Source organism: Gobio gobio, assembly GCF_949357685.1.
Source record: "Gobio gobio genome assembly, chromosome: 23".
In the NCBI taxonomy this organism is placed as follows: Eukaryota; Metazoa; Chordata; class Actinopteri; order Cypriniformes; family Gobionidae; genus Gobio; species Gobio gobio.
Window position 1 is genome coordinate 32,037,944 of NC_137119.1, and position 26,504 is coordinate 32,064,447.

General features: G+C 42.4%; 1 protein-coding gene across 1 annotated transcript in view; it reads right to left on the minus strand.

The window, feature by feature from the left end:
* Nucleotides 1-22,766: 22,766 nt before the first annotated feature.
* The window catches only part of col11a1a (collagen, type XI, alpha 1a), a 95,819-nt gene continuing 92,081 nt past the window's right edge, over nucleotides 22,767-26,504 (minus strand). Inside the window, exons 66-67 of the mRNA XM_079806527.1 lie at nucleotides 24,169-24,402; nucleotides 22,767-24,078 (exon numbers count right to left, since the gene is read on the minus strand). Of these exons, the coding sequence (XP_079662653.1) occupies nucleotides 23,932-24,078; nucleotides 24,169-24,402 (381 nt within the window). The 3' untranslated portion in view covers nucleotides 22,767-23,931. The remainder of the gene's footprint in view (nucleotides 24,079-24,168; nucleotides 24,403-26,504) is intronic.

Sequence of the window (26,504 nt, forward strand, 5' to 3'; positions counted from 1 at the left end):
GATGATCTGCCCTTTTAGCATAGACACACTCCTGAGTGAGAAGCACCGAGACCGCCATTTCTGTTTACTCGCTGTATCAGCTAGCTAGAGTATTACAATGTCTGCGCCAAACAAACATTACAAATGTTCTGTTGTTGGATGTACCAACGAACATATGAGTCTCCATAGACTCCCGGCATCTAAGCCACTGAAGACACCTCTGATGAATTTAATTTTTGAAGGAAATGTGCCGAAGAATGTCTGTAAAATGTTATATATTTGCGCAAATCATTCTACGCATGACTGCTTCACCAACGAGGGTCAATACCAACGCTTCATGCTCTAACTTGATATCCAGAACAAGTAAGGATGGCACTTCATATTTTGTGAATGTTTGAAAATTCTGAATGAGCTTTCTAGAATGATGTACGGCTAATATGGCTAAAGTTACCATAGCTCTAGTCTCTGTGAATACAGTCAGAGACTATGTCGTTAGTTTTATCCCGAAAAACGGGATAAACATGCAAGGCTGCACTCCACAACTGGTTTCTGACATTTTGGCTTAGTGAGATTAGCCTGAGATTAGTGACATTTTGTTGTTGACGGAGTATCCAAAGGGGGGCGGGAGCCGCAGCTCATTTGCATTTAAAGGGACACAAAAAAACTGCACATTTTTGGTCACACCCAAATAGGTTCAAATTTGACAAGCTATAATAAATCTGGGGGATATTTTGAGCTAAAACTTCACAGACACATTCTGGGGACACCAGAGATTTATATTAAATCATGTGAAAAGGGGCATAATTCGGGGTTATTCATAGCTATATATATTCATGTATACAGTATATTCAGTAGTAAAAGTATGCACATTTGTACCCAGCCTATATCTCTCTCATTATAATCAAGCTGCAAGCATTGTGACGTTGACTGCATTGATTATAATGGAGCAATCTGGGTGCGTCACATTGCTTGCAGTTTAGAAAGTGTTACATTTAAATTGAGGCCGTGGGAGTCATTCATACACAAACCCATACAATAGTCCAGACAGTCTGCGATACACAGCTGATTGATTTTTGTTTTTCGATGTTATTTGCCTCCTTTGACATAACTGTGTCTGGGATGTATACTCATCAGCCATCTAATCTTTTTAACATGAGCAGGGAACCGCAGTCGTGCTGGAAGATGCCCTGTGATTTTCTGTGGTTAAAGCTGAGAAAGACTCCTGTGGTTTGGTATTGCACAAATATACCTCATGTGCAAATTAATATAAATAAGAGTCACGCAAATGCTCATCATTCCATGCAAAAGACCTTGCACATTTTCAAGCTATACTTTAGATTAGGTCAATATAATTTCCTTGTTCTCAGAAATGAGTTTGAAAACACTATTGTTTTCTTCCTTGAAATGAATTATTAAAATTTTTGTTTCAAAACCGAGAGACCTTCACATGAGTGAGAAGACAATAGAAATTTTGAACTGCTTTCTGCAATGTCTCATGGATTTAAAATTAATTTTGAATTATTGTGCATGTTTCATCAGTGCATGTTTATCCAAAGAATAAAAATGTTTGTCTTTGTAAAATGAAAATGAAACTACTACCTGTGTCTCTAAAATGACTTTCCTTTTCAACTATAACAACATCTACGTTCAAAAATGTTAAATTGTTATGTCTCTGATTGGCCATTGTGTTCACACACTCAACATATATGTCTCTGATTGGCCATTGTGTTCACACACTCAACATATATGTCTCTGATTGACCATCGTGTTCACAAACTCAACATATATGTCTCTTATTGGCCATTGTGTTCATGAGCTTAACATAGATGACTCTGATTGGCCATTGTTTTCACAAGCTCAACATATATATCTCCGATTGGCCATCGGGTTCACAAGCTCAACATATATGTCTCTGATTGGCCATTGTGTTCACACACTCAACATATATGTCTCTGATTGACCATCGTGTTCACAAACTCAACATATATGTCTCTTATTGGCCATTGTGTTCATGAGCTTAACATAGATGACTCTGATTGGCCATTGTTTTCACAAGCTCAACATATATATCTCCGATTGGCCATCGTGTTCACAAGCTCAACATATACGTCTCTGATTGGCCATTGTGTTCACAAGCTCAGCATATATGTTAAAGATGTTAAATCTTGTAGACCCCTTTTCTATAAAGAGCATTCAATTAAATTACTTATGGTGTATTTTTTTATAAACATGAATTCAACATATAAAAAATAGTATTACATTTAAATTGAAAAAATATACAATCTAGTCGGCTTTACCACAAAAATATGCAAAACCTTTTGCATGAGCTTGCGTTTCCAGTCATGTGTATGAATGGAAGTCAAGCGGAATTGTTTGTGTGTCCGTGATCACCCCTTAAATCGCATGCACGATATGATAATTTATTCCCTCATTTTACTAAATCGTGGCTCCGTAACAAATTAATAAGCAGTGGGAACAAATTCTTAACCACAATATATATAGTTTTGTCCACATCATGTGCAGGGCTCCGTATTTTTGGGACTTGTGCTTTTTTTGTGTGAATATTCTAAAATATGTCACTTTACGAAAGTAAAATGGGTTGCAGATGGTGTTTCATGTCAACTTAAATTGTTTGTGTTTACTGTGAGGTAATCAACTTCCAGAGAACAATTTTAGCTAATGACTCTGAGCAGGGCCATGTTTAATTCCTAATACAGATAACAGTGATTACTAAGCCATCTATGGTCATCAATAATTCAACCAATCAATTCCAACAGCACTTGGATAGCAGCAGCTCGACAGAAGATTTATACTAGTCTATGGAGCGTGGCTCCCTCTCGTAGTGTCAAATAACCGCTGGATTCTGGCTTAACAGCTCTGAGACGACGCAATAACACTCTCTCCATGGCACGTCACGTTAGATCTTTTCGTGCCATTGTTTAATGTGAGTCTTAACTTCAACAATCAGGCAGTCTAAAACTAGCCACTGATTCATCTTCAGCACGTTGATATGGGTTTAATGTAAGTTTAATGTTATGTATTGACTGCTGGCCGAGGGCCAGAAGTCAGTTTTTCCTCTATTGGCTCTAAACCAACCTGGAATATGGGGTTATTTTCTCCCAATAGGATCTAAACCATAATAAGGTTCCTGGAACATCTGAAAAATCGAACTTCTGGCTGAGTGTAATTTTGTAAAGACTGACGCTGTATCAAATAAAAGTCAGCCCAAGAGGAAATCCTTGGAACATCCATAAAACATCCTTTCACAGAATATTCTATGATGAGAGCCACTTTCCATTCAGAATCCTACATGGGCTCTCAGTTCCCCGTCTTTTGATTTATCCTTTGATCATAGTTGTCAGGTTGATACGGCTCCTCGCTGGGCGAACACAATCTGCTCACCTGTCCTTTGCGTGCCCATCGCTCAACCGTCCTGCTGGTGCTGTTGACCGTCTTCTGAGAGCCACTAGCATTGAGCTGGATGAGCCTAGGGGTTTGAGTGTAATTCGCCTCGACACTCTGCTGCATCACGTTACAGTCCGTGGCAGCAGGACCTGATTGAACTTATTCAAATGCTGGGGTGTCTTTGAAGAGGGTAGATGGGAAGCTTTGTAGGGTGGCCCAGTGGGGCTCCGTGTTGACAGTCTCTCAGGTCTCTAAGAGAGGGAGACCTTGCGGAGCGCCTCAGGCCCTGTTCAGCATCGCTTTTCTTCTTTCTCTGATCACCTCTTCTCTTGTCTCAGCTCTACCCTTGAAGTCCGTGCAAGCTATGAAAGACAAACAAGTGATGAGGGCTCACTTTCTGCCAGATTCACGTCAGATTCATGTGCTCTTCAAACTTGGTACCCTATAGTACTCAATCATTGTAGTTGAGTTGAGAGTCTGCAGACACCACTATGCAGAGACATCAAATCTGGAAAAGACAACTTTAGAAGAAGGGAGGTGTAAAAATGTAAGGTTACTAGCAGTGTTTTGAACGACATCACCTACTGGTCAGGAGATGTGAAAAATGCAAATTTATGCTAATAACCTCTGAATGGTTTGCCTAAAAAACTGATCTCTTTTGATTCAGGGCACAACATCGAGTCGAATGATACCCTATTTTAAAATTTTCATCACCCAATTTTGCCACCAAGTCTGTACTGAAATTTCAAACAAAAAAAGTGACGATACCAGTGCTGTTGAATGGATTCATAAACACCTCTGATTGGCCATCGTGTTCAGAAGCTCAATATATATGTCTCTGATTGGCCATCATGTTCAGAAGCTCAACATATATGTCTCTGATTGGCCATTGTGTTCACACACTCAACATATATGTCTCTGATTGGCCATTGTGTTCACACACTCAACATATATGTCTCTGATTTACCATCGTGTTCAGGAGCTCAACATACACTCACCTAAAGGATTATTAGGAACACCTGTTCAATTTCTCATTAATGCAATTATCTAATCAACCAATCACATGGGGTGTGGTCCTAGTCAAGACAATCTCCTGAACTCCAAACTGAATGTCAGAATGGGAAAGAAAGGTGATTTAAGCAATTTTGAGCCTGGCATGGTTGTTGGTGCCAGACAGGCCGGTCTGAGTATTTCACAATCTGCTCAGTTACTGGGATTTTCACGCACAACCATTTCTTGGGTTTACAAAGAATGGTGTTAAAAGGGAAAATCATCCAGTATGCGGCAGTCCTGTGGGCGAAAATGCCTTGTTGATGCTAGAGGTCAGAGGAGAATGGGCCGACTGATTCAAGCTGATCGAAGAGCAACTTTGACTGAAATAACCACTCGTTACAACCGAGGTATGCAGCAAAGCATTTGTGAAGCCACAACACGCACAACCTTGAGGCGGATGGGCTACAACAGCAGAAGACCCCACCGGGTACCACTCATCTCCACTACAAATAGGAAAAAGAGGCTACAATTTGCACGAGCTCACCAAAATTGGACAGTTGAAGACTGGAAAAATGTTGCCTGGTCTGATGAGTCTCGATTTCTGTTGAGACATTCAGATGGTAGAGTCAGAATTTGGCGTAAACAGAATGAGAACATGGATCCATCATGCCTTGTTACCACTGTGCAGGCTGGTGGTGGTGGTGGTGTAATGTTGTGGGGGATGTTTTCTTGGCACACTTCAGGCCCCTTAGTGCCAATTGGGCATCGTTTAAATGCCACGGCCTACCTGAGCATTGTTTCTGACCATATCCATCCCTTTATGACCACCATGTACCCATCCTCAGATGACTACTTCCAGCAGGATAATGCACGATGTCACAAAGCTCGAATCATTTCAAATGGTGTCTTTAACATGGCAATGTGTTCACTGTACTAAAATGGCCCCCACAGTCACCAGATCTCAACCCAGTAGAGCATCTTTGAGATGTGGTGGAACGGGAGCTTTGTGCCCTGGATGTGCATCCCACAAATCTCCATCAACTGCAAGATGCTATCCTCTCAATATGGGCCAACATTTCTAAAGAATGCTTTCAGCATCTTGTTGAATCAATGCCACGTAGAATTAAGGCAGTTCTGAAGGCGAAAGGGGGTCAAAACACAGTATTAGTATGGTGTTCCTAATAATCCTTTAGGTGAGTGTATGTCTCTGATTGGCCATTGAGTTCACAAGCTCAATATATATCTCTCTGATTGGCCATTATGTTCATGAGCTTAACATATATGTCTCTTATTGGCCATTGTGTTTACAAGCTCAACATATGTCTCTGATTGGCCATTGTGTTCACACACTCAACATATGTTTCTGATTGACCATTGTGTTCAGGAGCTCAACATATATGTCTCTGATTGACCATTGTGTTCAGGAGTTCAACATATGTCTCTTATTGGCCATTGTGTTCACAAGCTCAACATATACATGATCAACGCTTCAAAAACATGTTGTAAATAGATGTTTTTGATGTTCTTCACCGATCACTTGCACAGACACACACAGGAGCATTTAAAAGCAGGCGTTTATCAGTGGATCCATCTATCAGGATATATTAGGGATCCGCTGAAAGACTCCTGCTTTCAAATGCTCCCGTGTGTATCTGTGTAAGCGGCCGGTGAAGAGCGCTGAGCATTGTAGCCAATCACAGACATTGAGCGTGTGAACACAATGGCCAATCAGTGGTGGTTAAGAATCAGTTCAACCACGCTCAAAATTCTATAGGGAAATGCTGGTATCGTCACATTTTTTAAATTTCAGTACCGACTTGGAACCGAAGACAACACTTCAGTACCATGCCCTGAACATAGGCCTACTCAAGAAGTTGCAAGATTTGTCTATTTTAATGAAACTATAGGGTTGAGCCATGCAGAGGACAATGATACCAATTACGCTATAGTCCAGGGATAGGCAACGTCGGTCCTGGAGTGCCACTGTCCTACACAGTTTATCAGTTATTCTGAAGGAATTGATTATCTTGTTCAGGTGTGTTTGATTAGGGTTGGAGCTAAACTCTGCAGGACAGCGGCACTCCAGGACCAACGTTGCCTATCCCTGCTATAGTCGATGGAAATGTCTGTCCGCCATTTTGAATTTTTCGAACTCTTCTTAGACTTCCACGAGGATGCACAAATAAGAAATGAGAAGCACCCATTGTCACCTCACTCTGTCCACAAAACATTAATTTGGCAAGAATGCCACCTATTGGTCAAAAGTGCTAAGCAATTAAATTAAAATTAATTGTTGTATTTAAGATTTTTCAGCCGTTTTGCCGAAAAATCATCTAAAAATGTATTTAATTACTCATTGTTACAGTCTGATAACTCCTCATTATGCCTCATTTGTGCTTGGCCCCATAATTGCTGCTTGCATCTATAGTTACGTATGTTTTTAGATTATTTGAGGTAATCAAAATGGGTGTGAGTCTCATATGTAATTTTATGTAATCATGTCATTTCATAAATTTTTTATTTTATTAATAAAGGATTTTATCTACCCATAAAAAAAGGAAAAATTGCAGTTCATCCACAAAAAAATATCGGTAACACTTTATTTTAGGGTCCTATTCATACTATTAACTAGTTTCTTGTTAATATGCATATTACTAGGATATTGACTGTTTATTAGTACTTATAAAGCACATATTAATGCCTTATTCTGCATGACCATATTCTATATCCCTTAATCATACCCAATACCTAAACTCAAACGCTATACAAAAACCACCCCACTAACTATTAATAAGCCGTAAATTAGGAGTTTATTACTGTAAGTCGTAGTTAATAGTGAATATTTTCCCCATACTAAAGTGTTACCAAAATATCCTTTTTTTAAATTAAAGTGATGTGACATGAAGGCCAAGTACTCGGAATTTGTCCTCTGCATTTATTAGTTCATAAATGAAAAAATACAAGCAAATTAATGTGCAAATACAAGCTAATACAAGCTATATTTCTAAGCTCAAATAACACATCAATTTGTCTAATTTATCTCATTTTAATTAATCTCGATCAGTTAATTTAGAGAGCAATCAACACATTAGCAGTGGCATATTTACAGTTATGCATTTTGGAGCATCATTCAAGGTGTACATTTTACATTACACCCTTAAAAATAAAGGTGCCAGGAACAAGCAAAAAGGGTTTTTTTCCAACAGTGTCCAACAGTGATGCCATAGAAGAACCAATGTTGGGTCCCTGAAGAACCGTTTTGTGAAAGGTTCTTTAAAGAACCATTTTTTTCTAACCATTTTATAGTCTAAAGAACCTTTCTGTGCTACAAAGAACCTTTTGTGCAATGGAAAGGTTCTTTGGATATTCATGGAACCATACACCCTGCCAAAGAACCATTTAAGAACCTTTGTTTTTAAGAGTGTATGTTCCTCTTTACATTTTAGTTCAGTTGCAATTTAGCTTTATTTATTTATTGTTTGTTCGTTTAAATTTTTTTTTTTTTGTGTGCCAGGACTGATATTGCATCAAAAAGACTAGGTTCAATCAAGACACCACTGGACGCAGGCAGCCATGCACAAACACGGACACCATCGCTATCACACACTCTCACATGTACACAAAAGCTGTGATTACAGTGTGAGTTCAAAGATCAGATGCTGTTTTTTGGATCTTAATGACACTTGTGAGCAGTAACGGCTCATTAGACGATGCCTCTGCCATAATGAACGCTTTTCCACCCATTAAACTCATTCGCTATCCACATGAGAACATAGGGCAGGTGAAAAAGATTAGCAAGTCTTCCCTACTAAACGAAAGCCATTGGCTCGTCCTCCCACTCACACTCGCAGTCTCTTAGCTTAGCTGCCCTGACCCTTAACAGGCTCAAACAACACGATCAATAAATAGCAGTCCAGTTGTGCTTGTGTCTGGATGTTACAGCAGACTCATCAGAATGTGGACATTTTTTTCTGTGTACATTTATGTTCAGATCGATCCACATTTACGCTGAAAAGTATATGATAAAGCTGTTAGCATATCATGTATTTAAATTTTTAAAAAGATTAGATAGTTATGGGTTTACAAAATAAATATATATTTTTTTTAAACATTTGGAAATACAAAATAGTCGTCATGGAAACAAAACAAAGAATTATAATTATATATATTTTGTATTATAAATGAATGTATTTTCTTCTTTATATAGTTTATATACTAATATATTCATTTGAAATGCATTATAAATATGTATTAGCTTTTAAATATTTTTCTTCTCTGATTCTTTCTGCAAGTTACATGTTTGCTCCAGTAGGTGACAACAAGTAGCAGAGTGAATCATTTGAATCAATCGCTCAACCGATTTGTTCAAAAACGAAACAAGTGACTGTCTTACACCGTGTCCAAACTGCACGCGGCGCAACTCGCAATAAAGGGTATGTTTTCCAAATAGAAATGGTTTCTATTTCTGCGACGTCGCGGCTGGAACAACAACACATGGCAATGATAATCTCAGGTAATGTTTATGTGCTTTATTTAATGTTAAAAACGTGTAATGTAACTTTGAATATCATTTAGTGCTCTCAGCTTTGTTAGTCGTACTAAAAGCAACAAAGGATATTTCACCTCAGATCTTGAAATTAAACAAATTGAAACAACACTCAAACTGTGAACAAACAAGTATATTCTATGACAAAGATTGTTTTAGCAATTCAGTATGTATTTTTTAGTAATGTTTAAATGGTGTAATATTTGTGAATTTGATTATGTACTTATCAGTGACGGCTGGTGATTTTATTTTTGTGGGGGCGTTTTTTTTTTTTCCTTCTCTGTTTGCAGTATCAAGATGCATGTTGACTAAATTCAAGCATTAAAGAGAAAACAGTGTCTTCACTTTTATCTTTTTACACATTCATTTCCCACATATAAGTTAATGAGGAAGGGAAAAACCTAAACTAAACAGCAACAACAGACTAGCATGTTACTTGAACATACATTTTGCTCTCCTTTCTTTCTGGCCAGCAAATTTCTCAATGACTCTCTGATTAAAGTCAGTCATCTCAGTAGTGTCATGACGTTTGCATCGTTCAGTCAGATATTTCAGGTCTCTTACCCCAGTACCGACATTTTGAAATAAAAGACAGGGAAAGCAATAAAGGGCATTGGTAACAACACATCCAGCCAGCCACCTACGTTTCTCATAACAAGCGCGTGGAGCTCCGAGTGCAGCTTCATCCTCTGTCACTGGCCTGCTGCTGGATTAGTAAATCGCGTTGGTCCGGTTGGGGATCCTTTTTTTTCTTCCAACGAACGCCTTGTGAAAGAATTTGGTTTAACTGCTGCCATCTCTACGAAAGTGATCATCCTAAAGGTTTTGGCGGAGTCGGAGTGACGGTGTCGCCCGCGGCCCCGCGCACTTTCGCTTTAGTGTCCAAGAGCGTAAAGTTGAATGACAGGTGACGAGAACCAATCAGATTGGATATAATATCACGCATCCAATTCTGATTCGCCAGGGACGCAGCGACCTGCGTCCGAAGGAGGATCTTTAAGAACCAATTAGAGACCAGCTTCAGGTCACATGCTGCCTGTATATTTTTGGACTCAGATAGACATCCATTTGTCCGGCGTCCCTCGCCCATGAAACCGCATGAAACATATTGAAGAACATATAAAATAGTTAACCGATCAAAGCCAGTTTTTATTAAATGCTGAGGCTCTTACTAACAGCCAGCACATCGTATGAGTAAACAATTTTATTTTTATTTCACTTTATATCATTTTTTTATATATGTATATTTTTGGAATTTTGATGGGGGCGGCGCCCCAGCGCCCTCTATTGACCAGCCGCCACTGGTTCTTATCCATTTCCTTGCGAGTGCCGTCAGCCGCATCGTGTCTGGTGTGGACAGACATGTTGTTTGTCACTGGAATCTGATTGATTCAAAACACTGTTTTATTAAAATTGCAATGGTTCGGCTGTGGCTTTGGTTTGAAATTATTTTCGTTGACAGAACAAAATAAATTGAGCTTACTGTCATTATTCTAAGTTTACTAAATCAGTGATGTAAGAAAGTATTAGTAGATTGCATTAATGTTAACTTTTTTCTATAGAAAATTGAAAATGTCTATTGAAATTTGAAACTTGTATTGTACATATTACCAAAGACGTCCTATAATAGGAAGACAGTGCACCTATTAGTGCATCTCTATTATGAATGGGAGCAAGCGCAACGCCCAATATTGTGAATAAGCCCCGCCTTCTAAATGAAAGAGCCAATCATTGAATAGTAAAGTCAAAGATAGAAACAGGCAGTGTTCTGAGATGCGCGTCCAAATTCAGTTTTTTTGTCATGATTCAAGCGTTTAGAAACAATTTATGAGACAGTTGTTGTCAGTTCTCTTACGAGAGGTTCTCTCGTATTGCGTAAGTTCCTTACGCTACGGGAAAGTATTCTTTCTTCGAGATTTCTGAAAAACCCAAAATTATCCTTAATTTTGTAACATTGTCAACGCAGTGCGGCAGCCTGGCAGACCATAGCAGGCTATTCCAGCGTGCTATTGGCTGCTCTGCTGGCAACTGCAGCAGCCTATCGGTGAGCCCGCGTGACGTGGCGACCAATGAGGGCGCTTCGCGCCCACCTGGCTTCATTTGCCTACAGGTGGGGCGTGGCCACGTGTATATAAGCGGGGCTCACGGGCTGCATATTCGATTTTCTTTTCTTCAGCGAAGCCCTTCGCATCGCTGGATCTGGAACCCGCCGCCGTTGAACGTGCAGACGAGCAAGCAGAGGACAGCGCCTGAAGAAGCCGGCAGCATCGCGCCACCTTCAGCCATCCGTGCCTGCTCTGCTATCCGGCAGCATTATATCCTTTCATTGCACGTGTTCTCGCCGTTGCGTCACACGTTTCATAAAAGAGCACGAGCGTTTTTATCAAAACGCCTCGTTCCACCTGCGGCTCGTGCCACGTGCAGCTCAGCACCAGAGACCGCCACGTGTCTGCGCTCTCTGTCTGGGCCGTGACCACGCCGCCGCCGCACTCCTCGCGGGCGATTGCCCCGAGTGCGAGGAACTCTCTATGTCGACCCTGCGGGCTCGACTCGAGCAGTTTTATGATGACATCACTCCGCTGTTCCCCCCCTCTGTTCAAGCCGCGCCACCGCGCCGCTTATAAGGGATGGTTGAAATGAACGGTCTCGGAGCGAGCCTCCTCCCCCTCTGTTCAAGCCGCGCCACCGCGCCGCTTGCAAGGGATGGTAGAAATGAACGGTCTCGGAGCGAGCCTCTTCCCCCTCTGTTCAAGCCGCGCCACCGCGCCGCTTGCAAGGGATGGTAGAAATGAACGGTCTCGGAGCGAGCCTCCTCCCCCCTCTGTTCATGCCGCGCTAATGCGCCGCTTACATACAAGGGATGGCAGAAACGGACGGTCCTGCAGCTCTCTTTACGTTACAAGAGAGCTGTTCCACCCTCGCGCACATTTCTCAGTCCCCTCATGAGTTCAGGCGACTGGAATTGTTCATATTGCTGTACACGAGCCTGTTAAGACACGCACGCCAGCGAACAAACGCCGTCATGAGACATGACGCTGACATATGCTCTCCAACGAACCCGCACTCCCCCCTGTTGGACCGCGCAGATTGCGCCGTTCGCAAGGAATGAGAGTGCGCACGGTCACGAGCATGTTCAGCGCGCGTGTGCGCGCCGCACTCACCGGAAAATTAACAGAGGGTGTTTTCGTCCCGCTGTGGCCGGACGAACCGCCTTTCTCTAGCATTTCTCAGCCCCCTCTCCAGTTCAGGCGGCTGGAAATATTACTATTGCAGTAACGAGCCTGTCTTTTATGCACGCACGACTGCCAATAAGCACGAGGACGTACTGCCGTATGCTCGCGCTAACTGAACGCTATTGTGTCCCTCCCAGTAGCACAGCGGCAAAATCAGCGGCTGAAACGCCGGAGACCCGAGTTCGAGCCCAGCTCTCGCGGCAGATAAAAATGTTTACTGTCCGCTTCCCCGGGCTCGCGGCCAGCTTTTCTTACATACAGAAAGCTAACTTGCACCACGTGGCGCTCGAGTATTTTTGAGCGTCTATACATAAGGAGAGAATAGACGGTTAAGTCCCGCTGCGGCCGGACCACCGTTAAAACTCTGTTTTCCTGTCAGTCCCCACTCCTGTGGCTACTGCAGATGTTTTCCACACAGCCTACGAGCCGGCGGACTCGCCCTCTCGCCTGTTTCCAACTGAAGCCCCTCCAAAGTCCTCCTAGCAGGAGGGGGAAGTGACGGTTAAGTCCCGCCGTGGCCGGACCACCGTCAAAACTCTTCTTCCTGTCAGCCCCCACTCCTGTGGCTGCTGCAGATGGCTCTCACGCAGCCAACGAGCCGGCAAAACTGCCCTCTCGCCTGTCTACAACCGCCGTTTTACGACGAACCAGAGAAATCACGAAGTTGCTTTTATTTCTGGTTGCACGGCTCACGCCGTATGTGTTTTCAAATGCAGTAAACGTGCCCACTTTTGTGTTCACCCCTGCACCCAAGCACCACAAATCCCGTGTCTCTCACTCACATAAAGCGGCCACCGGCCGCTCGAGTGCTAGAGTTAGGTCACGTGTCCGCTTATTTGCGCCCACGCCTAATCACCACACGCGCTGTCACACAGCCACTCTTAACCGGTCATGTTCCACGCGTAAGAGTTGTGCCCGCTCAAACGCGCTCACACATTTTCGCGAACATTCTGCCCCCGGCGCCATGCGCCGCGCCACACACCATTTGTTCTCCGCCCAAGGTGGCCGGAACGACGAGTGTAGGGCCACACACAAGCCACTCCCCGCTCGAAGCGGCAGAGATACAGTGTGTAAGGCGGCCAGCCATCGAGAGCGATCGGCTGGCCCACAGCACAGAGAGCGCGCGCACGGCGCCCGCCCCTCCTATACAGGCCGTCAAACCCGCGAAGCGCGGCGCCACACACCATTTGTTCTCCGCCCAAGGTGGCCGGAACGACGAGTGTAGGGCCACACACAAGCCACTCCCCGCTCGAAGTGGCAGAGATACAGTGTGTAAGGCGGCCAGCCATCGAGAGCGATCGGCTGGCCCACAGCACAGAGAGCGCGCGCACGGCGCCCGCCCCTCCTATACAGGCCGTCAAACCCGCGAAGCGCGGCGTTTTGAGCCCGGAGGCCGTTCTATCCCGTGTGGCACACGCGAGAGCGTGGGAAGCCATTCCAGGTGTATCAGAATGGGTGCTGAAAACAGTGAAGCACGGCTACACTCTGCAGTTCGCTCGCCACCCTCCGCGCTTCTGTGCGCGTACAGAGACGAGAGTGAGCGAGGAAGTAGCACATCTACTTCGAGCAGAAATAGCCACGCTGCTGTGCAAAGGGGCTATAGAACCGGTTCCCCATTCTATGAGCGAGTCAGGCTTTTACAGACGGTATTTTCTCGTGCCAAAAAGGGATGGGTCGCTCAGACCGATTCTGGATCTGAGGCGTCTGAACAAAGCTCTTATGAGAAGATCGTTCAAGATGCTCACGACCAAGCAGATCCTCGCGCATACTCGCCCGAGAGACTGGCTAATCTCCCTAGATTTGAAAGATGCATATTTTCAAATCAAGATAACGCCACGTCACAGGCCATTCTTACGATTCGCCTTCGACGGCCAGGCTTATCAATACACCGTCCTTCCGTTCGGCCTGTCACTAGCACCCCGTACATTTACGAAGTGCATGGACGCGGCCCTCGCTCCTCTGAGAAAAAGAGGGATGCGAGTGTTGAACTATCTGGACGATTGGCTCATCCTGGTGCAGTCAGAGGCCGAGCTCCTCGCCCACAGGGCAATGCTGCTCAGCCATCTGGACAGCCTGGGGCTCACGGTCAATTGGACCAAGAGCTCATTAGTGCCCACGCAATCAACCTCATTTCTGGGTTTGAATCTGGACACTGTGGCAATGTCAGCCCGCCTGTCACCCCAACGCGCGCGCCAAGTTCAGCGCATGGCTGAGTACTTCCGGCCGGGCAAAATCGCACCTCTCAAGCTCTTTCAGAGGATGCTGGAACGTATGGCCTCAGCTGCAGCTGTGCTCCAGCTGGGCTTAATGCGCATGCGCCCGCTGCAATGCTGGTTAAACGCCCGAGTGCCTCACAGAGCCTGGGCGTCCGGAGGCTTCAGGATCAGAGTGACTCAGAGCTGTGTTTCAGCCTAGAGCCCTGGTTAGTAGCCGACTGGTACCAGAGGGGAGTGACGATGGGAGCCATCTCACACCGCAAGGTCATCTCGACGGACGCCTCCACCACGGGTTGGGGCGCCGTTTTCGAGGGCAGATCAGCCTCGGGCCTCTGGTCGAGCGAGGAAAAACTCCTACACATAAACTGTTTGGAGATGATAGCGGTAGAGAACGCGCTCAAGCAGTTTCTCCCGCTTATACGAGGACACCACGTGTTGGTCCGGTCGGACAATACCACAGTGGTGTCCTACGTGAACCGGCAGGGCGGTGTCAGGTCCAGGTGTCTGGGCAATCTGACAGAACGCCTGCTCGTGTGGGCAGACAGCTCGCTGCGCTCGCTGAGAGCTGCGCACATACCGGGCCACCTCAATGTGGGCCCGGACAAGCTGTCCAGGGGCCTCATTCTCTCAGGAGAATGGTCCCTGCACCCCCAGACAGTCCAGCTGGTATGGCGCCTATTCGGCAGAGCGGAGCTTGACCTCTTTGCAACAAAAGAGAACGCCCGCTGCCCGACGTTTCTGTCCAAAAGCGAGGATGCGCTGTCCCAACCTTGGCCCAGCCTCCCGCTGTATGCTTTCCCGCCGATTTCCCTATTGCCCCAGGTCATAGCGAAAATCAGGGAGACGCGCCGCCCGGTGCTCCTTATAGCGCCGCGCTGGGAGAACCAGATTTGGTACCCAGAGCTGGTGAAGCTGTCGCACTCACCCCCCTGGCCAGTTCCGCTGAGAGCAGACCTCCTCTCTCAAGCAGGAGGGTCAGTTTGGCATCCCCATCCAGAGCGATGGTCTCTGCATGTATGGGTGACCAACGGATACCCGTTGACATGCCCGAAGGGGTTATGAACACGATTTCACACTCTAGAGCCCCCTCGACGAGGCGGTTATATAGTTCTAAGTGGTCGGTGTTCACTGAGTGGTGTGTTTCCAAGGGATTGGACCCACAGCAATGTGGGGTCCAGCGGGTGCTCTCCTTCCTCCAAGAGCTTTTGGAACTGGGCAGGTCCCCTTCCACGCTCAAAGTGTATGTGGCGGCTATAGCAGCGTTCGCTCAGACGACGCTAGGTAGCACGCTAGGAAGGAACGAGCTCATCATCCGTTTCCTCAGAGGAGCCAGACGGATGAATCCCCCGCGGCCCCCTTTGGTTCCTATATGGGATCTGGCCTTGGTCCTAGAGGCCCTGAAGGCTCATCCCTTTGAACCGCTCGAGACTGTGGAACCAAGGTTCCTTTCGCTAAAAACCGCGTTCCTGATAGCTCTGGTTTCAGTGAAACGCGTGGGGGATCTACACGCGCTCTCAGTGAGCCCGACGTGTATGGAGTTCGGTCCTAATGACTCTAAGGTCATTCTCAGACCGAGGCATGGTTATGTCCCCAAAGCGATCGGCACTCCCTTCAGGGCGCAGATTATCTCCCTCTCGGCTCTGCCAGCATCCGACGAGGGGGACGGTGGCAATATCCTCTGCCCTGTCAGGGCATTGAGGGTTTATGTCACACGCTCCGCCGCCTTCAGGCGTTCTGAGCAGCTATTTGTTTCGTTTGGAGGGCGCGCTAAAGGTCTCGCCTCCTCGAAACAGACCCTGTCCAGGTGGATAGTGGACGCGATTGCAACTGCATACGCTTCCAAACACCTGCAGTGCCCGCTAGGTGTCAGAGCACACTCCACCAGAGGCATAGCCTCTTCGTGGGCTTGGGCCAGAGGGATTTCCATCCACGATATCTGTATGGCGGCAGGCTGGGCCTCCCCGTCTACGTTCGTGAGATTTTACAATCTGGAAGTTCCTGCCTTACAGGCGAAAGTGTTATCAGTTCAATAGGGCTGTTGGTTCTGCCCAGTGATTCTGCGCAGACATAGCTCACATACTGGTAGTAAGTTCGGTACTAGGCTCATGTGAATTTGAAGGAGACCGGCGGTGCCGTTCCCTCATTTACGAGACGAGCTGTTGTGAGTTTGAAGGTGACCGGCGGTGCCGTTACCTCACTCATATAACAAGATATTGTGAATTTGAAGGCGACTGGCGTTGCCGTTCCCTCATTCATGAGACAAGGTGTGGTGAATTTGAAGGAGACCGGCAGGTGCCGTTCCCTCATTCATGGGACAGGGTGTTGTAACCACCTGTTGTAACCACCCGTCAGTTCAAATGAAGTGTCCGTATATGTGGTGGCCCGTTTCCTTTACCGGCCACCCTGCCCGAGCAGTGTTTTTTCCCCGGTTCCCTGGGATACATATGCTGTATGCGAGGCGCGCACGGCGTTGACAATATGTTCCCGTAGCGTAAGGAACTTACGCAATACGAGAGAACCTCTCGTAAGAGAACGATACTCGGTTACTTAACGTAACCTCGGTTCTCTCTAGAAGAGGGAACGAGTATTGCGTTCCTTGCCGTGCGCCCCGCGGGCTTTTACGCTTCAGAACTACGAAAACCGAATATGCAGCCCGTGAGCCCCGCTTATATACACGTGGCCACGCCCCACCTGTAGGCAAATGAAGCCAGGTGGGCGCGAAGCGCCCTCATTGGTCGCCACGTCACGCGGGCTCACCGATAGGCTGCTGCAGTTGCCAGCAGAGCAGCCAATAGCACGCTGGAATAGCCTGCTATGGTCTGCCAGGCTGCCGCACTGCGTTGACAATGTTACAAAATTAAGGATAATTTTGGGTTTTTCAGAAATCTCGAAGAAAGAATACTTTCCCGTAGCGTAAGGAACTTACGCAATACTCGTTCCCTCTTCTAGAGAGAACCGAGGTTACGTTAAGTAACCGAGTATCGATTTCATTGGTCGTATTAAGCTTGGCGGACAGTTTTGGAGGATTTGATGTTTCCCCATTCAAAGAGATAGGAGCTGCACTTGCATGCCCCCTGAGACGTTGCAAAGATGGCCGCAGCGCAGAGTGAAATGACTTGTCTTAAAGGGACTTTGATATTACTCAAAACCTCATGGTTAATTAATTGTGGGACAACTAGCCCCGGCCTCTTTTACAATAGTATTGCCATAGTTTTCATCATATTGTCCCTTTATACACAGTCTGCTCGGTTTGGACTGTTTGTGAAATTGCCTGTGAATTCTGATCCCCTCAAGTATAAAAGGAATATCTCAAAATGCGTTTTTATATTCCAGTGTCAGGCCGTATACAGTAATAAAGCCCAACCACCATTATATACAGAGAACTGATGTCTCTCACAGCGACGAGGTGTTAGTGGCCATGAAGTTCTGAAGGTTACGTGTACAATTACATTAGCCCACCAGGCGTTAAATGCTCGTTTCTGTAAATGGCATCAAATCCATACACCACCTGCTGTACTTCCCATCATAATCAGTGTTGCTTTTACAACACCTCTCCACTTGTGCATTTTTCTAATAGCCAGACTTAATTACCTGCATAGAGCTTCCTATCCTCATTGCAGTAGTTAAACATCCCAGTTATGCTGAATTTCTTGTTAAGTTAGCTTTAGAGGCTTTAAATGCACGGATACCTTTTTAGTTTAGCAATTCAGAATATCTGGTGCTTTTCTTTTAGCTTTTCTCTTTGAGGATTGCCCTGACTGACAGCAACGGAAACTCTCCTGCTTTTTATTTCTTAAAAAGGGTGGCTCTTTTATGATTTGAGGCTTAGCGTTCCTTTTGAGGGAATTATGGGCTGGCAGTTACGTGGCGTCTCTCTGTACCCATGCAGCTTGAATATTCAAAGTTAATGCCATTGGCCAGCCTGTTTGATCTTTGTTCATCTGCCTTTGAGAAGATGGTGAAGAGACAGGCAGGTCCCATACGGCCCCTGAAGAGAGATGTGTGGGTGTTCCCCCCTCCCCCCTTCCACAATAATGCCGCAAAAGACATCACATGCAGAGAATTAATTGAACATTTTCATTGTTGGACAGCTCAGGTAATTACTGACAGTGAGGAGATGAAACACAGGCAAACACGTCCGTTATGGTTTATCTTTTGGAACAGATTAGGCAAACTACATCCTTCAAGTGTCCATGCACCCAGCAGAGCAATGCAGGTGATGGGGGGTGGGGCTTATCACATCATCTTGTGATTGGATAATACACATGTCAATCAGACAGTAGAGTTCTATTGAAGACTGTTTCAAATCGAACATGACCAGAAATGTATTTTAATTTTGTTATTTTCTTATTGCATGTAATTATTAGAAATTATTTATCAATGCATATCATTACAAGTGCCCTTGTCATCTTTTATCAAAATAACTTTCCCTCTTTGCATTATCTCTTCTCCAATGACGTGTGAGGGCAGGACAACCTGTCAATCACAGCAGTAGCATACCACAGCAATCCAACGATCCAATCAATGAGTATGAGGTCTCTGCGGAACAAAAGTGGGTGTTTCTAAATTTGTGGGTGTTTTCAAACTGATGGGTGTCCATGCAATGAAAAAGATCCCCTTCTCCCGACAAAAAACAGCCTCTGTTTATGGCCTCGCCCACTGATCTAGTAACTCCTATTACTATCCTGCAGAGACCTATACTTGCAATCAATACCTGCTATTGCACAAAAGTAGAATTAAGAAAGCCAGGATAACTGAAAATCCCAGGTTAATCCCTTATCTTGCTTTTGTGCAATACCCCTCTGGTGGAAAAAATCAAGTCACCACCATATTTTTTTTTCTTGTTTGAGAAGCAGTTCTACTGGATATAGGTCTACATCACAATAGGGAAGAAAAGACTATCACAACTTCCGTTTCATGCTGACTTTAAGCATTGCAATCAGATAATTTTTATTTAACTGTTTAAATGAATCTCAAAACGATGTTATCACTACTCGGAGCAGGTCTTAAAAAGTTGAAAAGTTGTTTTTGTGAAAATTTGTGAAGTAAAAAGTAAAATATTATGCTTTCCCATAAGAAAAAGAAGTATACTTCAAGTTCATTTTATGAAGAATACTTAAGTAAAGGTGAAGTATATTTTGAAGTACTTAATGTAGTAAGTATACTAATATCAATGTACTAGTAGTAAACTTGTAAGTGTAATATTTTATTACTTACTGGGACTAAATTGGCCCACTTTGTTAGTAGGAGTATACATCTTAGTGTACTATGTGTAACAACTAGTTCACAACTACGTTTCTCCTTTGTACTGCATTTTTACTACAAGTGAACTAGTAGTAGTTTACTATTTTAATACTTGTAGTACACTTTGAAGTGAACTCTCAGTAAACTACTAGTTTAGTAGTTTTATACTGCAGGTATAGGCCTACTTGTACGTTTCTTTAAGTGAACATAACGTCATACTTGTAGTTTACTATTTGTATATTATTTTTGCACTTTAAGTATACTACCATGTTCCTATTTAGGTATTACATTTTATACTTGAAATATACCTTTTACTCTTTCTTTCCATTTTAAAAACTTTGAATAAAGCTTCATGCATCCTTTTTATCAACACTTGAATGTGGGTAAGTTTAATAAAAAAGCAACATTTTGAACAAAAAGCTGAGAAAAGGATCACCGCATTGTTTTACGCTTGGGTAAGCAATCTTATATCACTTGTTTCTGCTGCTTCTTTTCCAGTGTTTTGATCAGGAGATTCTGTACTAGATGCGTAATAGCGACCCCTATCGTATAACAGTGAAATCATAGATAGCCAGAAAATTCAGACAGTGGCGAGGAAAAAGTAAAGTAGATTTTAAGTAAATTCCTATGTGCACTACCAGTGGACTAGCCCAGACAAAAATTCAGATACTCAGAATTGGGAACATATATATATATATATATATATATATATATTTTTTTTTTTTCAAACAATACTTTCAAACAATGTGCGTTTATAAGACTGTATGTAAAACTGTGTGGGGAAAATTTTTTTTAATAGGCTAAACACAACATGCCAAGTTGGGCCTACTTAATTATACTTTTAAGTATATCTCGATCAAAAGATTGAGTACATGTATAGTCCAAATATACTTAGACCTTTCTGTCAGTATAAGTTGTTGATTCTCTACAAACATTTAAAAAAAAAAATAATGCTGGTTAAAAGCCTCCTCATATACTGAAAACAATCATTATGTTAATGGGTCTAAATTTATTTTTTTGGAAAAACAAATTCTGTGGAAGGCGTATGTTCGTTCATTCATTGTGTTAGGTCAAAATAAAATGATAGCATGTGTTCCCTGTCAGTCAACGTGTGTTTGCATACCACTGCTCATCCTGTTCGCTCAGACACTATACGACAACAGCTTGTTCACGTACGCTGTCGCTGTGCAGACGGAGCAAGAACGGCAGGCAAGCAGTTGTTTACATTCGTTATTGTAGTAACGTTACTGTTACTGTACTGTACTATAAAGTTTTCTCACTCGTGAATGACACATGATGTAATCCAAAAACGTCTCGCTTTTGTGGTCTGTGCGCGTCCATGTGTTTTGTAGGAGGCATAGCTTTGGATGGCAATTTGCAGGGAGGGTGGGATTGTATGCTTTCAATGCTAGCAGGCTAAAGTTAGCATTTCACACATCACCTATTCACCTTTAAGTGCAATTTTAAGTATATTTCTGAGAAGTACATAAAAAGTAGACTGAAAGTTTTATATTTTTTGTTTAAAAGAAGTAAAGGCCTACTAATAGCACACTCAAATAAACTTTTTTTCGTAAGGAATGTAGTGAAGGAAAAGCTTTCCAAAATGAAAATACACTGATAAAGTGCAGATACTTGGAAAATGCATTACCATTAGAGTGATATGTGAAGCAATCAATTTGTTTAGGTTTTCTCCCTAAATTGCAGATCTAAGATCTAAGAAGAAGCCAAAGTCTAACCACCTGAAACAATAGAGAAGTTGGGATGCTACACTACAAAAGCGTGCCGTGAACTGGTTTTAAGCTTAAACATGAATATTTGCTTTGGCTCTTGTGCTGTTTAAGAACAAAAACACTCTCACAGGCACTACTTTTATGCATTTTCCGCTTTAGGTTAAGTTGACTAAGCATCAATTAAGCAACCCATTTTGCTTTTATTCCGACTATAAAGAGGTTACCAGTCTTTGATCGGGCAACGAGCCTCAAAGACACGTTATGAGAGTGAATTTGCTCAATTAAAACACTTTTCCCCCCTTAATGTTGGCCTATATCGTATTTTTCAGTCATTGTTACCAAATGCAACACCGCACCTCGTGTATATATATATATATATATATATATATATATTAGTAGTTTGACGTTCTATCATGCAGAAGAGTTCTTGAAGAAACCGAGATGCTCAAATGGAGTCCGTCCACAGAGGGTCAAATCCTTTGAAAATCTTTTTAAATGCTAAGCAGAGAATGCCTGCCACTAAAGCTCTTGGTGAAATGGCAAACTCAAAGTCTTTGCCTAAAGAAAAATATCAAATTGGCATTCCTTTTGAAAGCTTGAATAGAGATGTCCAATAATAATGCCGAGAATTCATTGCTGATCTAACCGGTGAGGATACACAGACATCAAACAGCGAGAATAGAGAGAGCTCTTATTCGGCTGAAATGGAGACGAGGCTTTCATATTAAACTCAATGCCTAATGAGACTCCATGTGTAGGTACCATTAGATTGTGTAGCTTCCAGTGCTCGATTAGGAAAGGAGCCAGAGGGACCTGTGTGAAATGAGTATAAAAGTTTTTCTAAAGTAAACACGCTGTTCTCATCCTGTTCAGACATCCCAGATGACCTGCTAATGAGCTGTAATGCATGATAAATGACACGAGGAAGTAATTAATTAAACGTGTTATGCATGAGTTAGCTAACATTTATTTTAACCAATGCATTTTTGGGATAACAGCTCACTTATTGGCATTAAAGGGATAGTTCACGCCAAAATTCAAATTCTGCCATTTACTCGCCCTCAAGTTCCTGTATAAATTCCTTTCTTCTGCTGAACACAAAAGAAGATATTTTGAAGAATGTTAGTAACCAGACGGTAGCCATTGACTTCCGTAGTATTGTTTTTCCTAAATAAGTGGCTACCATCAACTGTCTGGGTTACCAACATTACTCAAAATATCTTCTTTTGTGAGTAACAACTTGAGGGTGAGTAAATGACAGAATTTTTAGGTGAACTTTCCCTTCAAAATGGCGTGTTAAAACTGAAAGTATCAGTCAGATGAAATGCACGGTCATTTAAAACCTAAAATCACGCAACACCGCAGAGACAGTAAAACCATCTGACCTGATAAAGCAAACAAGCAATTCACACCTCAGTTTCATGGTTGGTTGGAATCCAGTTTTTAATAATGAAATGAACCATAAAAAGCACATTTAAAACAATTTCTCATTTTAGTTACAAAAATGGGTCACCGAAAAGGCCTTATTATTGCATTCACAGAAGGTTTTGAACAAAAAGAGGCCTAACAGATATGTATTTTCCCCATTAATAAAAAAAAAAAATCCCCACCCAAAATATATAAACTTAACTGTATAACCAAGGTATATACAGGGCACACCATACTTGCATCGGTATGGTTTTTTCAAGAGAGATTGAGGTATACGACCGACCTACAACTGAAAAAAAAAATCCTATAACAAACAAATAACAAACAAAAATTAAATTAAAGTGAATGGCAAGATTATTAAATCAAGCACAGGAGACAACATTAGTTGCGTTGCATGTGCTGTTGAATCTTCCTCTTGAGGTGTCCAGTGGGCCGAACTGAGAGCGACTTCGGGATGGTCAATATATACAAAGGACTTACATTACAATTAATAATAGGGAACTGTTTGAATGCTGTCTTTTATTTGCTTAATAATAAGTACACAGTATTCATCCACAAAATATTATTTAATTCTTTATTTATTCAGTTCTATAACTTATAAACGTTCGTGAGGGATGTGGAATTTAAGAGCCAGATGTAATTGTGATACACATGCAAGTTTTGAAAGTGGATTCAGAAACATCAACAATGTACAAAATAATAATTACAGTTTTATTAAAATACATCCTCTTTCTCATAGCACCTCTTTTTTTCTATTTTGAACAAGCACCATTGTTGTCATCTTTTTTTTTTTTTGTAAATCTTTTTTTTTTTGCACTGCACCGATAGACTCCGGATGAGAGGTCCTTCCTTTCTCCAACTCGAGGACCTCCCAGGTTCACCGTTTGCCTTGGCTTGACGTTGTCCTTCACCTTTTCGTTCCATAACAGGTTTCATGTCATGTGATCCTTGCCCTACAAGGGCAACAAGTATTTTCCTGGGTAATACATACATAAATGGTAAGACGTGTTCGCTACCCCATTTTTTTAATTCAAAACTTGCATGTGGCAGGAACGGGCTCGATGGTTGGATGACGTCAAGAAAAAAAGTCTCGACTCGTGCGCTAACCCGTCCTACCCTGACAAGTTGTTGGTATGTTTTTTCTTTGTCTGTGTTTTTTAGCCAAGGAAGCAGACTGGACCAACTTCGAATCCAAATTTCTGGTTGGGATCCCCAAAGTCAGCGAACATCACATCGACGATCGGAACCTGATCGATTTTGGGAGTGTTGATCTCCAGAACCGTCTTTCCGTAGCCCTTCCTCACCTGTAGGATGAGACAAAGACCATCAGAACTGTGTGTTCGCAGATTTAAAATGACTAATTCATTGGTACAGATCTAAGACGGAGGTCTTACCGCACAGCCGTCTGACAGGGCCGTGATGAAGGGGTTGTTGTCATATGACATCTCCTCGTCGTTGGAGCCGAGGAAGCGCAGTGCCCTGTCGTAGTTGTCCGTAGTGGCATCGTGCCAGGCGACCGACTGGTGGCAGTTGTAGGTCAAGTTTTGCCTGGCGGAGGCTGTCAGTAGTTTGAGGAATGTCATCTGGACCATGTTTATAGGATTGCCTTCAGCGTCCACGTACGAAAGCTTGAGGGTGAAAACAAAAATGATAGAAAGGTTTTCAGGACGTTTAAGGATTTATTCTTATCTGGCTAAGATTTGAACATTGGTCTGGGGAGTCTGCTCTGTGTTTCTACTGCACAAGAGGCGTGATAAACGAGCATAATTCAAATGACTCTGTACGCAATTGGATAGTCCTTTAACCAATCAGACCACAAGAGGCGTGATGAACGGGCAACGACCCATCGCTTCTCTATCCGTCATCGTGTTAAACCCGCCAATAGCGCGCCAGGTAGATAAGCCAGTCTGTGATTGGTTCCCGCAAAAGTGTGACAGAAGCAGTAGAAATGAATGTACAGGTTTCCAGCCTGAGCTGCAGGGCGAAATCAAATCGCTTGCAGATCAGGCTGGGTTTATCCAGTCTAGATTTATTCATCAGCAGAATTTGTACTTGTCCCACCAAATATATTTTTGTATAAATGTTTTTTACATGTGGCACAATATAATAATAATAATTATAATAATAAGAATTTTCTTTAATAATTCACGTTTACTACAAAATAGCATGACTTAAAAAAAAGGGATTGCAATTTGTTTCCATTCCAGTAACATTGTTTCTGTTATTGTAAAAAAACATGCACAGTATATGCACAGTCCAAACAAAAGTATAATTAATATAATATAATATAATTAGTACTGTCAAATGATTAATCGCATCCAAAATAAAAGTTTGTGTTTACATAATAATTATACACAGTACACACATATTATATTATGTATATATAAATACACACACATGCATGCATATATTTAAGATTTGTTTTTATACTTATATTGATATATAATACATGCAAATATTTCTGAAATATATACATGTATGTGTGTGTATTCAAATATACATAATAAATCATACACAGTACACACATTTATTATGTAAACACAAACTTTTATTTCGGATGCGATTAATCACGGTTAATCGTTTGATAGCCCTAAATATAATATAATATTTTGTTCAAGTTTGTTGTGTTAAGTTGCAATTCTATTTATAATCATCTCTTTTATAAGATTAGGAAAATATAATTATCCATATATCCATATAATGCTAAGTTTGATTTTCAAGCTTAAAATAATGCGAATGAATGCCCATGCCTCTTCCCCGCTAATGTAGAAATTTAAATGATATAAAGTACGTTTGTATAGTGTTCCTCTTTAAATGTTAAAGGCATAGTTCACCCAAAAATGAAAATTCTGTCATCATTTACTCACCCTCAAGTCGTTTCAAACCTGTATGAGTTTCTTTGTTCTGCTGAACACAAAAGAAGATATTTAGAAGAATGTTTGTAACCAAGCAGATAGAGCAACTATTAACTACCATAGTAGGAAAAAAATACTATGGTAGTCAATGGTTGCTCTATCTGCTTTGTTACAAACATTCTTCTAAATATATTATTTTTTGTTCAGCAGAACAAAGAAAACTCATACAGGTTTGGAACAACTTGAGGGTGAGTAAATGATGACAGAATTTTCATTTTTGGGTGAACTATCCCTTTAACTCGTTCTGCACCACATGTATTTTTATAAAAATGTTCACAGCATATTTACACAAATCTATTTTTTATTTGTATTTTTTTTAAATACTATATGGTATAATTTTTCACTCGTTTAGGTTTGTGATATTTTACTTGGATGTTTTTAAGTCAATGTAACTAAATTTCTGCACTGATCTCTCTTATCGTTGGATAGAATATAAAATAAACATGGTACATTGATCAGTACTTTTACTTTTACGAATAAAGTACTTTTGTACTTTTACTCAAGTAAAATTGAAAACGAGTACTTAGTCATTTACTGGAGTAATATTTCATTAGGGTTTTTTCTATTACTTGAGTACTTGATTTATGTACGTGTTAAGTGATAAAGTGTGTGTAAGTGATACAGCAAGTCACTAGAATTCACAGGCACCAATAAATGGAAAGTTGGAACTCTGAATAATAGAACAACTATTGCTTCAGACAAAATAGAAAACAGTCGGAACAGACACCAGAAACACAAAGCTGTGCAGCGATGCCTTTATAACTCTCCTCCACTGCATCAAATATAAATGCGGTGTGTATTTGTGCACAGTTGTG